Here is a 14,800-nt window from a genome sequence, read left to right on the forward strand (position 1 = left end):
CTCAAAGTTACTTGGGAATAGAGAAACGAGGCCGGTCAGTGCAGCCGCAGGAGTCCGGGCGCGCTCCATGGGCATGGGAGAGTTGGACTGGATCTCTGAGGATGGGGAGGATACGGGAGAATGCTCACCTCGTGCGCCCTACAGGGTCGGTGTGAAGTGGCATTCATGGCCGCGAGGACCCCGGGTCTGAGGAAAGGACACCAGGGCTGATGCACGAACTTGACTGAGGCCATCACTCGGAGCCCAGAGTGACCACTGCTCCAGGCTGGACAGAGCAGGGGTCAGTGGGATCAGGGCCGTCGCAGTCCCTGAGGTTTTACCTATCCTGGGCCGAGCGAGGGAGCCAGAGAGATGGTGAGTAGCTGGGGTCTGGCCACCTCACCCACCCCCAGCCCAAGCTCCAGGCCCAAGACCCACTGACCCATGATTCCCAGGGACAGACCCCTGGGCTTCTGTGGCAGCCTCACTCCTCTCCCCAAGCCAGGCAGCCAATGTCAGAAGTGGGGGCCCGTAAGACAGGGGTGCTAAGGGTGGACAGCAGGCGAGGAGAGGGGAACGATAGAAATAAAGAGACAGCAACACAACAGCAAATAAAGAGACAGGGGTGGAGACAGAAAGACCCCCAGAAAGACCCAGGAACACACACAGAGGGATACAATCACACACACACACACACACACACACACACACACACACGTAGTCAGAGAGACAGAGACAGAATGAGAGACAGAGAGAGAAAGGGAGAGAGACAGATAGAAATTAGGGCAAGACCTATATTCCACTCATTGGCTTTCTAGAAGCAAACAGGGAGGCAGGTGCAGGCCAAGTGGTCTGCAGAGAGGACCGAGCTGGAGACGAAATAAAGGGGTCTGGGCTTCAACATCCCAGAGAACAAACGTTTGTTGTCACTTGCTGTGCACTCAGCGCCATGCTAGGCACTACAGAGAGCAGAGTCGCAGGCCAGATCCCTGCCCTCATTGGAAGATCCACCTCCCGCCCCGAGGAGGATGAATAACAGGCTGACGCAGCCTTTCAGGGGCCAAAGGGGAGGTAGAGGCTCCACCGGAGCTGAGGTCACCAGGGGGCCTTGGTGACAGGCCTGCATTTGAGCTGCCTCGTGAAGTGCAGTGCAGGAGGGAGGAAGGGGCAAGGCTGTCGGGGGGGAGGGTGGTGTCAGCCAAGGTGTGGAGGTAGCAGGGCGTGTCTGGGTACATTTAGGAGGGCCTTGAGTGCCAAGCTTAGGAAGCTGAGGGACCCCTGTTCACGCCCAGGCAGACAAGTGACGTGAGGGAAGCCGTACTTTAGAGAGACCTGGCCTAGTCAGTGGCCAGACCTGGGGACACGGGAATAAAACGGAGAGGAAGGTTGCAGGCACCCACTGACCCCTCCAGCCCCCTCTCACGACACCCCCTGTCTGATACTACATTCCAGCAACCCAGAACTCCTGGCCCACCCCAGGCTGCTTCTCACCTCCTTGCCTTTGCCCCTGCAGTGCCCTCTGCAGGGAAGGCCTTCCCCTTCCACAACCCCTCACCCAGCAAACACCGAAACATCATTTAGACTCTTCTCAAGGGTCTTCTCTTCCAGGCAGCCTTCAGGCAGGGGGAGGTGCCCCCTGGGTCCTCCCAGCATGAAAGTTGACACGAAATCTCCCTGAGCTCAGCTCGGTCAAATCGTGTTTTTGACCAAGACCAGAAAATACAATTGGCCCCATCAGCATCATTGCCTTACCACACCCAAAATTTGCCTATCCCCCACAAGAAGTGCCAGCAGCTGTCAGGCCTCAGTATCCAACCCCTGAAGAGAGGAAGGAATGGGCTGGGGAGGGTGGAGTGACAGGGCAGGGGACATTTGCCTAGAGCTGCTATGGGCTGGCGGGTCACAGAGCAGTGACTCTTTCTTCCAGAAAGGAGGCGAGTGGCACTGGCGGACAGTCAAGGCTGAGCAGGGGAGCCTTTGCAAAGGAGTCTGCCTCTGCTCTACGTCCTTGGCTGGGCCCCAGAAGGCTGGGCTGGGGGCTGACCATCGCCCCTCCCTTGTCCCCTCAGGCCCTTGGAAGACAAGACCCTCCCGTGCACCCCAGGCTTGCCCCCGAGTGATCTGGATTTGGCCGGGAAGGTGGCCAAAGCCTCTGTGCTCCCCCGGACCCACGGCTGCCCACCCCCGCCAGGCCGGGGCCATGGAAAAGTTCCGCACGCTCTTCCAGCACTTCCAGTCCAGCTCGGAGTCGGTGATGAACGGCATCTGCTTGCTCCTGGCCGCAGTCACGGTCAAGCTGTACTCCTCCTTCGACTTCAACTGCCCCTGCCTGGCGCGCTACAATGCCCTCTACGGCCTGGGCCTGCTGCTCACGCCCCCACTCGCCCTCTTCCTCTGTGGCCTCCTTGCCAACCGGCAGTCCGTGGTCATGGTGGAGGAGTGGCGCCGGCCCGCGGGGCAGCGGAGGAAGGACCCTGGCGTCATCAGGTGCGGTCCCACACCACCCAGCTACCAGTGGGCACGGTCAGGGCCCCCCCCCCCCCGCAGACACTGCCAGGTGACTCCCCAAGCCCGGTGATCCTCATGGGTATCGGCAGGGATTCCCCCCCAACCCCCTTGGGCACTATCACATGTGCCCCCTCCTTTCCCCAACTGGGGCAACATCAGCTCACAAACTCCTTGGCCACTTTCCATTCTGGAAACAGACATTTCTGTTCCTGTCATCTGTCACCCTTCGGTGGCCAGTGCTGGAGACCCGTGGATAATATAGGATTCCCAAGTTTTGCCCAGGTCACGTCTGATGGCTGGCCAGGAATTAGAACTCAGCACGTACGTGCAGAGCGATCCCACGACAAGCACAGGCGGCTCGCACAGGCAGTAGGAGGCACAACGGGCCTCCAGGCTGCGTTCCCTGTCCCGTACGCTCCCCGGGGGCCAGGGACCTCACCTGCTGTACCGATGGGTCCTCAGAGCCTCTCACCGCCTGGTGCGCTGTAGCAGAATCAGCGTACAGAGTTTAGCATTCGTGATGCTCCCTGGCCAACGCCGAGCACCAGCTCGGAGCCAAGCTCTGTACCGAGTGCTCTGTGTGCACGGCCTCTCAATTCTTACCTCGGCCTGGGTCTGCTCCAGCAGTGGACCCATTTTTAAGGTCGAGGCACCTGAGGCAGAGAGCGTAAGCAACCCGACTGAGCTCCCACAGCGAGGAAGAGGCATGGCTCAGATTCAAGCACAGGTGGACTTCCAGTCCGAGCGGGCACCGCTGCCCTTCGTGTTTATTTTTTTTATTTTTTTAAAGATTTTATTTATTTATTCGACAGAGAGAGACAGCCAGCGAGAGAGGGAACACAAGCAGGGGGAGTGGGAGAGTAAGAAGCAGGCCCATAGTGGAAGAGCCTGATGTGGGGCTCGATCCCGTAACGCCAGGATCATGCCCTGAGCCGAAGGCAGACGCTTAACCGCTGTGCCACCCAGGCGCCCCTGCCCTTCGTGTTTAGACGAAAGGTCTAAGTGTCCCAGATCTGTGGGCAGTGGCAGCAGGGGCTTGCTGGATTTCAGCCTGCTTACGATCCCCCCTCTCCCCTGTTCCTCGGTGTGGACAATCACGGTGTTCTCCAGGGCACGTAATGTAAGCTCACAGCGAGTCCTCGGTCCCACCTTCTAACCACAACGCCCCTAGAGAACACCGAGCCACCCCAATCCACGACGTGTTTGTAACTCACGGCTGGGTGGGCCATGACCCCATACACACACCCTGGCACACACCACGTTACGTTTCGCACGCAGTCCAAGTCAGAAACACCATCTGTGTGCGGTGCTCGGCCGCCTCCACTTCCTGCCGTGCTCCCTGTGATTCGGCCTCGCAGCGAGGGTCACACGCACTGGCTGGACCCTTGGCCTTTTCCTCTGGGGCCCAGTGAGTACAGCTCCACGGGGCTCCTGTCCTGTGACCAGCACCCAACCTCCAGAAGGCCAGAGGGCAGGAGAGGCCCCTGGGGACGGTGAGAGGCTGGGCTTCCGGACCTGGAGGGAGGTGTTTGAGGCACCGCGTCTGGAAAGGTTACGGGGCAGGGCTATCTTAGTTCAGGCTTCCCCTAAGCGGCTCTGGGTAGAACACACCTCAGAATTGTCCCACTGAGAGTCTAGGAAGCTGGGGTCCCTGTGGGTGGAAGGCTGATCGGGGTCGTTAGCTCTCCTGGTTTCTAGTGTCGCCCTCCGGGAGCGGAAACTCCTCCAAAGCCCTCAGGCAGAGCCACGCAGGCTGTTGAGGTCAGAGGCCCTCAGTGCGCCGCATGAATGGAACCAGTCACCCAAGATCTGAGGGCCTGTGGCACGGGCAGGACACCAGCAGAATCTGCGCCAAGGCCTCGAGTGGGAGGCATACCCGCCCCCCCAATGTTCCGGTCCTGGGATGCCAGTCAGGACTTTCCTGACCTCCTGGGGCCCAAGCCCTCCGGCCTCCCTGCCCTCTGCCGCTGGGACCTCTGCAGAGGGAGCCGCACCGCATATCTCCTAGCCTTCCTGGGAAGTCCGTCCTGGCATCTCTCCTGTAGCCTTCCTGCTGCAGCTGAGTCCCAGCTGCCCTTCGTGACCCCACCCTTCCTCTGTCCCTAGGTATATGTGCTCCTCTGTGCTGCAGAGAGCACTGGCCGCCCCCCTCGTCTGGATCCTCCTGGCCCTCCTTGACGGCAAGTGCTTCGTGTGTGCCTTCAGCAGCTCCGTGGACCCCGAAAAGTTTCTGGACTTTGCCAACATGACCCCCAGCCAGGTGCAGCTCTTCCTGGCCAAGGTGCCCTGCAAGGAGGATGAGCTGGTGAGGGACAGCCCCGCTAGAAAGGCAGTGTCCCGCTACCTACGGTGCCTGTCACAGGTAATTCGGTAGTTCTCTCTCAGCCCTGGAAAATCTCCTGCACTGGTTCTGAGGGGCGTGGGGAAGGAGGTACAAATGGTTTCCTGGGGCCCCTCCCCACTGCTGGAAACACAAGCAAGGAGCAGGTCGTCCCTGGAAGGCTCGGCGCATGCTCCACATACGGGACACTGGTGGGCCTTGAGAAGTGGACACTTTGCCTTCAACACTAACTCACCCCAGGGCAGAGACCAGGTGCCCATATCCTCCAGCACTCAGCTAGTTCCATCCCCAGAAGCTAGATGACAAAAGCACTGGAGATATACGGCTCTGCCCTGCCCCCCCCCCCACCTCTCAGAAATAATACTCATTACCATTTATTGAGCACTTATGTGTCAGGCACTGTGTTAAGTATTTCATATGCATTACTTCATTTATTCTCAGAACAACCCTATGAGGTGGGTGCAATCATTATCATCCCATTTTGCAGATAAGGAAACTGAGGTTCTGAGAGTTTAGTTCACAGGCCCAAGTTGCACAGCTCCTAAGAGGCAGGGCAGGGATCTGAAGTGTCATCACTCCAAGCCCTCTGAACCACCTCCCTGCAATGCAGGTCCTCCCCAGGCCCCTGGCTCCCTCCCCACACCGGCACCCCTCCATCACCCTGGGGGCACACTGCAGCCCCACCCCCAGGCCAGACTCCAGATTCCTCCCAGAGCCCCAGTTGGGGTTGAGTCCCCCCAAAAGTATTTATACCAACCTACCACATGAAGAGCATTGCTGGGACGACAGGGAATAAAAACACAATTCAGCCTTTTGTGGGAGCCAAGACAAACTCGTGGCAAATGTAGGCCCGTGCATGATGGAGAGAGGACCAGTGTTCAGGACAAGTTTGATTCTGGGTCAGACTCTGCCTTGACTACGTTACTCCCCCTCTGGGTCTCGGCCTCTCCTACAAAATCAAGGGAGGTTTGGTCTCCTCCATGTGGATGGGCCCTGCAGGCTTAAACTCTCTGGGCTCTCGCTCAGTCACTGGAAGGAGTGTAGAATCTTCAGTCACACCAGGGTTTGAGTCCTGACTCAGATGGAGGTTATCAATCACATGTGTAAAACACTCACACAACGATTTTCAATTGGTAGGGGGAAGGGGGGATCCTGAGAGAGGCCAAATGAGAGAGCTTTGTAAACCACATCTACAAATGATAAGGTTTGAATATGTCTTTGGGGCTTAGAGGAGTGATTTCTCTGCCCTAGGAGCACACAGTTGCTCTGGTCTCAAGCACGGCCTTGGAGAGACTAAAGCTTTGGGTGGGCAGAGAGGAGGGAGAGGTGCAGGCAGGTGTGGGCTCCAGACTCAGGGAACTCTTCAAGTCTTTCCCTACGCTTGGCCTGGAACACTGTTCCCTGTTTATATCCTATATAACTATTACCCATCCTTCAGGGCTCGGCATCCACCTCACTGTTCCCTGAGCCCTCAAATTCAGGTTGGGTGTCCTCCTCTGTATTCCCATGATCCCGTATATATCCTCCAACATGGCATTCAGCCAGTCTATCACCAATTTCATTGTTTCCTCCACTGAAGTGTGACTTCTATGAGTCCCCAGTGCCTCTCCCAAAATATAGGTGGGTGGCTTCATAGATGGGATGCATGAGCACATGTGAAGATAGAAAAAGTGACAGGATGATGCATGATGGATGGGTGGATGGATGGACGGATGGATGATGGGTGGGTAGGTGGTTGAATGATGGGTGGATGGGTGGATGGATGGATGGATGATGGGTGGGTAGGTGGTTGAATGATGGGTGGATGGGTGGATGGATGGACGGATGGATGATGGGTGGGTAGGTGGTTGAATGATGGGTGGATGGGTGGATGGATGGACGGATGGATGATGGGTGGGTAGGTGGTTGAATGATGGGTGGATGGGTGGATGGATGGATGGATGGATGATGGGTGGGTAGGTGGTTGAATGATGGGTGGATGGGTGGATGGGTGGATGGGTGGATGGATGGATGGATGGATGATGGGTGGGTAGGTGGTTGAATGATGGGTGGATGGGTGGATGGGTGGATGGATGGATGGATGATGGGTGGGTAGGTGGTTGAATGATGGGTGGATGGGTGGATGGGTGGATGGATGGATGGATGGATGATGGGTGGGTAGGTGGTTGAATGATGGGTGGATGGGTGGATGGGTGGATGGATGGATGGATGATGGGTGGGTGGAGTGTAAGTGAGGCAAAACTTTGCCTCCACCCATGTTAGGTTTTCAGCTGAGACTCAAACAAAAAGATTAACAGGAGAAAAACAGCTTCTCACTGTGCATAGTACACACTGTGTGGGAGAAACCTAAAACAAAGAAAGAGTAATTCAAAGTGGCGACTTAGAACTGCAGCTTATCTGCCAACTTCAAAAAGAACAATACCTTCGTAGAGCAATGGCAGGACAAAGGAGAGCAGTGTTAGTCTCCAAGGGCGGGAACTGTGGGAGGTCAATAAATGACCGGACACTTATGGAGTCAGGTTTTTTAGCAGATTCCTCTGGTGCTATCTCTGGGCTCATAAGAGTTGTCTCCCAGTAAAAGGAGAATGTATTTCCTGCCTTTAGGCACAAAGGGGGAGGGTAAAGAGAGCTATTCCTATGATTGCTGCTTCTTGTCTTCCATTCAAGGTGATTTTGATGTCAAAGAGGCCTATTTCAGGGTGACATACTCTGGTTTCCTTCAAGAGGAAGGTTGGGAGGATGAACAGTGGGCGGGTGGGTGGACAGATAAATGGAAGAAAGGATGAGAGTATGGGAACAGGAATGGACGGGTAGGAGGATGTATGGTGGACGGTCGGCAGGTCCGCCACGAGGATGGCTGGATGGGATGCTGATAGATACGTAGTCAGGTGAGAGGACAGATGGCTGGATGGATGGGTGGAGAAATAGTTGGACAGATGGATGGGTGCAAGGATGAGACTGAATGCAAGCGAGGATGGGTGGAGGTGGTTGGTAGGATGGATGACTAAATGGGAACATGGATTTGGGGAGGGGGGGAGGGATAAGTAAAGGGAGAGACTTTGGGACACCCTTGCCATCCTGTGTAGCCGCCGACCTTACCCATACCCAACCTGGTGCCCCCCCTCCAGGCCATCGGCTGGAGCATCGCCCTGCTACTGATCGTCGTGGCCTTCCTGGCCCGCTGCCTGAGGCCTTGCTTCGACCAAACAGTCTTCCTGCAGCGCAGATACTGGAGCAACTACGTGGACCTGGAGCAGAAGCTCTTCGACGAGACGTGCTGTGAGCATGCGCGGGACTTCGCGCACCGCTGCGTGCTGCACTTCTTCGCCAGCATGCAGAGCGAGATGCGGGCGCGGGGGCTGCGCCGGGACACTGCGGGCGGGAGCCCCGAGCCACTCGAGGGGCCCGACGGCCTGGACGGGGACGGAAGCAGGAAGGCCCACCTGCGGGCCGTTTCCAGCCGGGAGCAGGTGGACCGGCTCCTGAGCACATGGTACTCCAGCAAACCACCACTCGACCTCGTGGCATCGCCGGGGCTCCGGGAGGGTGGCCTCAACCACCGCGCTCCTACGGTGGCCCCAGGCGCCAGGCTGTCCCAGCACACTGACGTGTAGGGACCCCAGCGGTATCCCCACATGAAATGCTCGTGCTGACAACGGCCTAGGGGCTTTCCAGGCTGTGGGGATCCCGAGGCAGGGCAACCTCACTCTTGCTGGCCTTCTTCCTCAAAATAGCCCAGTCTCTGGCCCACTTTCAGGGTGTGGCCTCCGGCGTGCTCTAAAGCAGTGCTTTGCAAACTTTAGGGTGCTTGCTGTTCACCCGAGCTCTTGTTCAATGCGGATTCTGATTCCATGCATCTAGGATTGGGTCCAGGATGGCATTTCTGTCAGGTTCCTAGGTGATACCGAACTTGTGAACCAGCAGGAGTCTAAGCAGATCTGCCGTGGATTCTGGATCCTAGATGTACAGATTGTAAATTTAAAATAATAATAATATAATAACACCTAACATGCTTAAATGGTGCTTACTACTGCCAGGCATTGCTCTAAGGTCTCTACATATATAACTCACTTAATCCTCATGATAATATAACGAAATAGGATGATTATTAGCCCTATTTTAGAGGAGACAACTGAGGCCAAAAGAGGTTAAGTCGCCCGAGGTCACCCATGTAGCAGCTGGAATTTGATCCCAGGAGGTCTGGCTGCTACGTAAGTCTAAGCTCCTATACTCGTAGGCCCTCTAGAGAGTTTGCGTATTTGTTTTCAGGGCTTTGGTTGGATTTCCTGCAGCTTCCACCAAGTTTCTCTGAGTAAGCGCTAACAAGCTCCAGGTGTGTGGTGCGTGGACCAGATCTGAAAATCGAGGCAGGCAACCCCCACACTGAACTAGCACCCCAGGTGATTCGATAAGTTCCAATAGTTTTTTTGTTGCTTTTTTTTTTTTTAAGATTGATTTATTTGTTTCAGAGAGAGAGAGGGAGAGAGCAGGGGGAGGGGCAGAGGGAGATAGAGAATCTTCGAGCAGACTCTGTGCTAAGCACAGAGCCCGACACAGGGCTCCATCCCAGACCCTGAGATCACAACCTGAGCTGAAACCAAGAGACCAACGCTTAACTGACTGCACCACCCAGGCGCCTCTGCTAAGTTCCAGTGTTTAAGAACCTCTCTGCCGAGTGTGAGTGTGGAGTCTGGCTAGGAAGGGAACCCCTTGAAACACCAGGGTTAAGTCTTGCTGGAAGAAGTGCCACTCTGGCAAAGCCAAACAGGAAAGGTTGGGAAGATCTAGCCTCGGAGCTGCTGTGGGCTTCCGCCCCTCCCCGGTGACTCATTCACCATACACACGCACACTCACTCACTCACACATCCATACACATCCTGCCGTTGCCTCCATCAGCACAGAGGGTGACCACAAACAGGCAAACCTGAGTTCACCCCAGGCTTTTCTGGTCCTGAAGGCCTGGGGGGCAGTGCAGGGGCCCCTGGATGCTCCCCTGGAGCCCAGCCCCTCCCTATCAGACAATCTCTGCTCTCCTGGGCTCTTGCCAAGAGACTCAGATGACCAGACAATCCTTGCCACTTAGCCTCCCCCCACCTACCGTGCTGTGGTCAGGCCATGCAAATGTTTGGAATGGAGCAGGATTTAACCAAAGTGTTAGCAGAGATTGGGTAGGGAGGAAGGAGAGAGATCCTAGGGATGGCCCAGTCAGCACAGGGGAGCTCTCAGCTCAGGGGAAGGGGGCTCAGGGACCCCACTTTGGGCTGCAAGGAAGCAGCATTTGGCCCAGGAAAAAGCCACCAACTGCAGTCAATACCCCTGCCTTCTTGCACTGAGCACTTATAAAGCACTTAGTGCACAGAAAGCATCGTGCCAGGAAACAGGGAAGAGAGAATACACAGATGATATGCCCGCCCTCACGGAGCTCACTGTCTGATACAGGGACAGAGATGGGTACAGAAACCATTATAATTCAAAGAAAAAGGTATAAGCGAGGTGATAGAGGCAAGCCATGTGCCACGGAGATTTAGCATAGAGAAGAATGGCTGCAAGCTGGGGGATCAGGGAAGGCTTCCTTTGAATGGGTCTGGAAAGAGGGGGAGGGTTTTGACTAGTGGACAGAGAGATGGGGGTGGGGCTGCAGGGCACCTACAGGGAGGAAACAGCAAGAACAAAGGCAGAGACTTGGGAAAGGGGCAGCGTATGTGTCATTTATTCATTCAGCAGATATTGATGGAATGCCTAGAGTGCCAGAGAGTAGGACAGACAGACAAGAGTTCTATCTTAATGGCACGTCTAGTCTGGGAGATATGACATGAGCTAGTGAGCACACAACCAGATGGAAGGGTGTGCCGTTCAGCCTGGCAAAAGCCAAGGGCCTTGGCTGGGGGCTGAGGAGGCCACTCCCAGTGAGCCCCACCAAGAGTTGCTCCCTGAGCCCTGCATCCAGTGACACATCTTCTGGATCCTCAGCCCTTGACAGCCCTCAAATGTGTCCCTATCCTCTTCAGTCCCCAAATGATGTGGATTCAAACCCAACCCTCTTTGCCATTGTCCATCCACCATTTGTTCACGTCCCATGAGAGGGAGAGTCCTGGAGCAGTGCCTGCCACCCCACCAGGGAGTGAGGGACATGGCTGGAAGGCTTCCACCTGCTCCCAAAGACCCCCGCCTCCCAGGAGAGCAGCCATGATGGGTGCCCAAGCTCATGGCCCAGCCCCAGCCAACTCTTGGTGATAGCCCTCCTGACCACGCCCTGTACATAGGGCCTTTCTTCTGGGAGACACAGGGCAAGGCAGAAATGTACTAGAAGCTGCCTGGACAGCGGCCGCTCTGCACAAGAAGGGGAAGATGGCGGGAGTCTTGGGGGTTTAGGTCAGGACTTTGGCTTGATCCTGCAGGCAACTAGACATGAAAGGCAAGCACATGTGAGCAAGGTCAGGAGGAAGGACATGGCGGTGATGTTTGAAGCTGCAGAAACGGGCAGGGCCAGAAAGAGAGAGAGAGGCTTGAGTGAGAAGAGGAAGGACCAAGACCTTTAGAGCTTTGGAGAAGCAAGAGAGGGAGGTATATGAGAGAAAGAGGAAAAATCACAGAGGAAGAGTCCGAAAAATGCCAGGACGAGTGAATTTCAAGATGGGGGAAGGATGAGTAATAAATCCAGAGTTCAGGGAGACCCAAGAGTGGGAAGACTGAGGGGAAATCATTGGTTTTTGGTAACTGTCCCGGGCAGGGGACTGCTCACCCAGAGAGATGTTCTGGTGAAGCAGATGGGTGGGTTTCGGTAGGATTCCTATAAATCCCCCCACCACACACACACCCAGGGTTATAAAACACAGGTGGGAGGTTTGGAGCCTGCCCTGTTTTAGGATACTGATATGGGAGGGACCTTCAGCACCCCTGTTTAGAGAAAGGCACCAGGACCCAAAAAGTACGATGAGAATAGAGGAATCATGTCCACACTAACACACTTCCACTTCCAGGGCCTCATAGAATGTAGAGGAGTTCTCTGCTGAGAGCCCGGCTCTGCCCAGCTCTTTGAGGCCAAATGAAATGATCTCCCCTTGTCTCTGCTTGATCTGCTCTGCAGAGGAAGGGCAGAGAGGCCTGTAGGATGGGGAGAGTATCCCTGGAGGTCTAGAGAAGAGCAATGGGAGATGGTCTGGGTAGCAGAGCAGAGGTGACCTTGGTTGTTACCATGGTAATGAGCTTTGAATGGGCACCAGCCCCACCTGCCCACCTCTCCCACCCAGGTGCCCTTCACATAAAGAAGGAACGTGCTCTTCGGCCCTCCCCACTCCGCTCACGGACTCAAACCCTGTCGGCAAGCCCAGAGCCAGCGTGGCGGGACTATCTCCTCTTTGCGTCTGAATTCCTGCCTCCTTTCAAAGTTATCTTGATCCAAGGCTCACTTTTCCCCTTATTCACTTACTCACGTGTTTCTTCACTCCGCACTTATTAACGGAGCGCCCACTAAACCAGCCACACCGGGCCTAGCCTTGGGAACACGGCAGTGAACCAAAGAGGTGTGGGCCTTCGACATTCATGGCCCAATGGGAGCCCGAGATAGTAAATAAACACACCCCTCCAAAACAAGGAATTCGAATTGTCATCAGTGCTGGGAAGGGGAAGTACATCCAGGGGGCTATGGAAGCCTGTGTCAGCAGAACGGTCCAAGCTAAGGGTTCAGGAACTTCTCTACAGACGGACCATTATGCTGAGGTCTTAAGGATACAGGAAGGCTCACAGCACATGCAAAGGTTCTGAGATGGGGAGGGGTTTATCCTGTTTGGGCAACTGAGCAGGAGAGTAGATAGTGGGAGCAGAGTGGCCCCAGGAGCCGGCTCTCACATGTGCATACAGAGCCTGTTAAGGATTTTTTTTACTTCAACCACTGAAGAGAATTAAGAACGTGGTCATATAACCAGATGTACTCTATTAAAGGATCCTACCGTCTGCAGCCTGGGAGCAGCTTGATAGGGGCCAGTGTGCACTGCAGGAGGAGGCAAGAGCTGGTGGAACCTGGATTAGGGTGGAGATGGGCAGAAATAGCAGATTAGAAGTATCTAGAATTCTGGGTATTCTTGTTTGTCAGTGTCCTGCTTAAAATGCAATGTTAGACCAGGATGTAAAAATAAAATGCAGTCAACCTCAAACCAAAATGTCAGTGCCCTAACACAACAAAGATGTACTTCTCACCCAGGCCAAGCCTGAGGAGGTAACCAGGGAAGGGAGAGAGAGGGAGGCTCCTCTGGTCACCTGGGGACCCAAGTGATGGAGACTCCCTCCATCCTGGGATGTCACCGTCAAGACACATCTTATTCCCCAGATCCTGAGACAAGGAAGTGAGTGCAAGTAGTTTATGCGGAAGTTCTCCCAGGAAACATCAAAAAGGAAGAGGGCGGCTAATGTAGGAAAGGGAAGAAAGCCAGCAAAAGGTGGGGAGCCAGGCAGCCGCAGCTGTGAGCAGCTCTGGGAGTCATGTGCAGGAGTCATCCTAACCCAGGAGGGAGGAAAGCGGAGTGTTTATTACCAATTTCCAACTGTCATTCGCTGGGACACTAACTGAGGCACCTCCAGCTTGCCTGGGGCCAAATGTCTCGGGTGTGCTATGAGCAGCCATTGGAACATAGAGGTGAGTGGGGCGAGGATGGGTGGGGCCCAAAGTCACCTGTTACCTTGGTGTCCAGGGTCCAAGAGACAGAAAGGAAAAGAGCAGGAACGGTGGTAAGAGTTTGGGGGTGCCATGCCAGAACTCTCCCACATGGCCCCAAGCTCCCTCGAACATGGGCTGGGAATTGTAGGGTAGCACATAGAATATTTGATGAGCACTATTTGTTTTTGCCACAATATACAACCTCCAATACAGTTTGGCTGATGCAGAAGCTAGTGGCACTTATCCTTCCTGGGTAAAGACTTCATACCTCCGATAACACAGCCTGACCGCCCTTGAGTTGCTTCACAAGCACATCTCACTGATGGCCCCTGCCTCCTCCACGGCCCTGTTCTCTAGGTGTTTCCCCAGCTGCGGGTCGAGGGCACTACCCACGGCAGCACCACACATGCGCTCTCCTACGCAAATCGGGCATTTTCCTAGGGGTACAGCACCCACTCTCCAGAGGCCCCCTTTGCATGCTACTTTTCATGACACTCTTAACTCCTCCAAGCCAGAGGGGCTCACCAGCACTGGCATGGGTGCGGGGACAGCTCCCGGAGGCAGGAGGGGAAGGGACTGGTGCTCATCCCACAGTGGTAGCTGTGGGTGAGTTTGCCGCCCAAAGCACCCAAATGTTTGAGCAGGGTCGTGACGTCCTGTTTTCTGTCTATGCCCCAGCCCCATCACGCTCTGGGAGCTACAGGGCAGAGATGCAGAAGACACGGAGCTGCTCTACCGAAGACCCCTGCCGCTATAGATAAGAGTAATGGGCCCCCAAGTCCACCTCCTGGTCTCTGGAACCTGTGAGTGTGTTACCTGCAAAAGGGACTCTGCAGGTGTGATTGTGGTAAATATCTTGAGATGGGGAGACTCTCCTGGATTAGCCAGGACTACCCATGTGATCAGTGTCCTTAGAAGAGGGTGGCCAGGGGCACTTGGGTGGCTCAGTCAGTTAACCGTCTGCCTTCAGCTCAGGTCATGATCCCGGGGTCCTGGGATCGAGCCCTGCATCGGCCTCCCTGCTCCATGGGGAGCCCGCTTCTTCCCCTCCCTCTGCCTGCTGCTCCCTTTGCTTGTGTTCGCGGTCTCTGTCAAATAAATAAAATCTAAATAATAATAATAATAATAAGAGGGTGGCGGGAGGGTCAGAGGCAGAGACGTGACAACAGCGATGGGTAATGTGGGTATTTCTTCTCCAAACCAGAGAAGGCGGGGAAATGGATTCTCCCCTGGAACACAGTCTGCCAACCTCTTGATTCTTAACCCATTGTGACCCTTTCAGACTCCTGACTCCCCCCTCCCCTAACTATGAGAGAATA

At 55.2% G+C, this 14,800-nt stretch overlaps 1 protein-coding gene across 1 annotated transcript; it reads left to right on the plus strand.

Moving 5' to 3' along the window:
• Positions 1–2,179: 2,179 nt before the first annotated feature.
• Positions 2,180–8,442, plus strand: CALHM3 (calcium homeostasis modulator 3). The gene is made up of 3 exons (XM_026493654.4): positions 2,180–2,466; positions 4,594–4,849; positions 7,957–8,442. Exons 1-3 carry the CDS (start codon positions 2,180–2,182, stop codon positions 8,440–8,442), a joined length of 1,029 nt encoding a protein of 342 aa, XP_026349439.3.
• The last annotated feature ends 6,358 nt before the right edge of the window (positions 8,443–14,800 follow it).

This window comes from Ursus arctos, unplaced genomic scaffold (assembly GCF_023065955.2).
Source record: "Ursus arctos isolate Adak ecotype North America unplaced genomic scaffold, UrsArc2.0 scaffold_7, whole genome shotgun sequence".
Taxonomy (NCBI): Eukaryota; Metazoa; Chordata; class Mammalia; order Carnivora; family Ursidae; genus Ursus; species Ursus arctos.

Bases quoted from the DNA above. Each gene is read 5' to 3' on its own strand.
- CALHM3 (XM_026493654.4), top strand. From the start codon at position 2,180: ATGGAAAAGTTCCGCACGCTCTTCCAGCACTTCCAGTCCAGCTCGGAG. The intron at 2,467-4,593 runs GTGCGGTCCCAC...CTCTGTCCCTAG, and splicing joins AAGGACCCTGGCGTCATCAG to GTATATGTGCTCCTCTGTGC. The intron at 4,850-7,956 runs GTAATTCGGTAG...CCCCCCCTCCAG, and splicing joins ACCTACGGTGCCTGTCACAG to GCCATCGGCTGGAGCATCGC.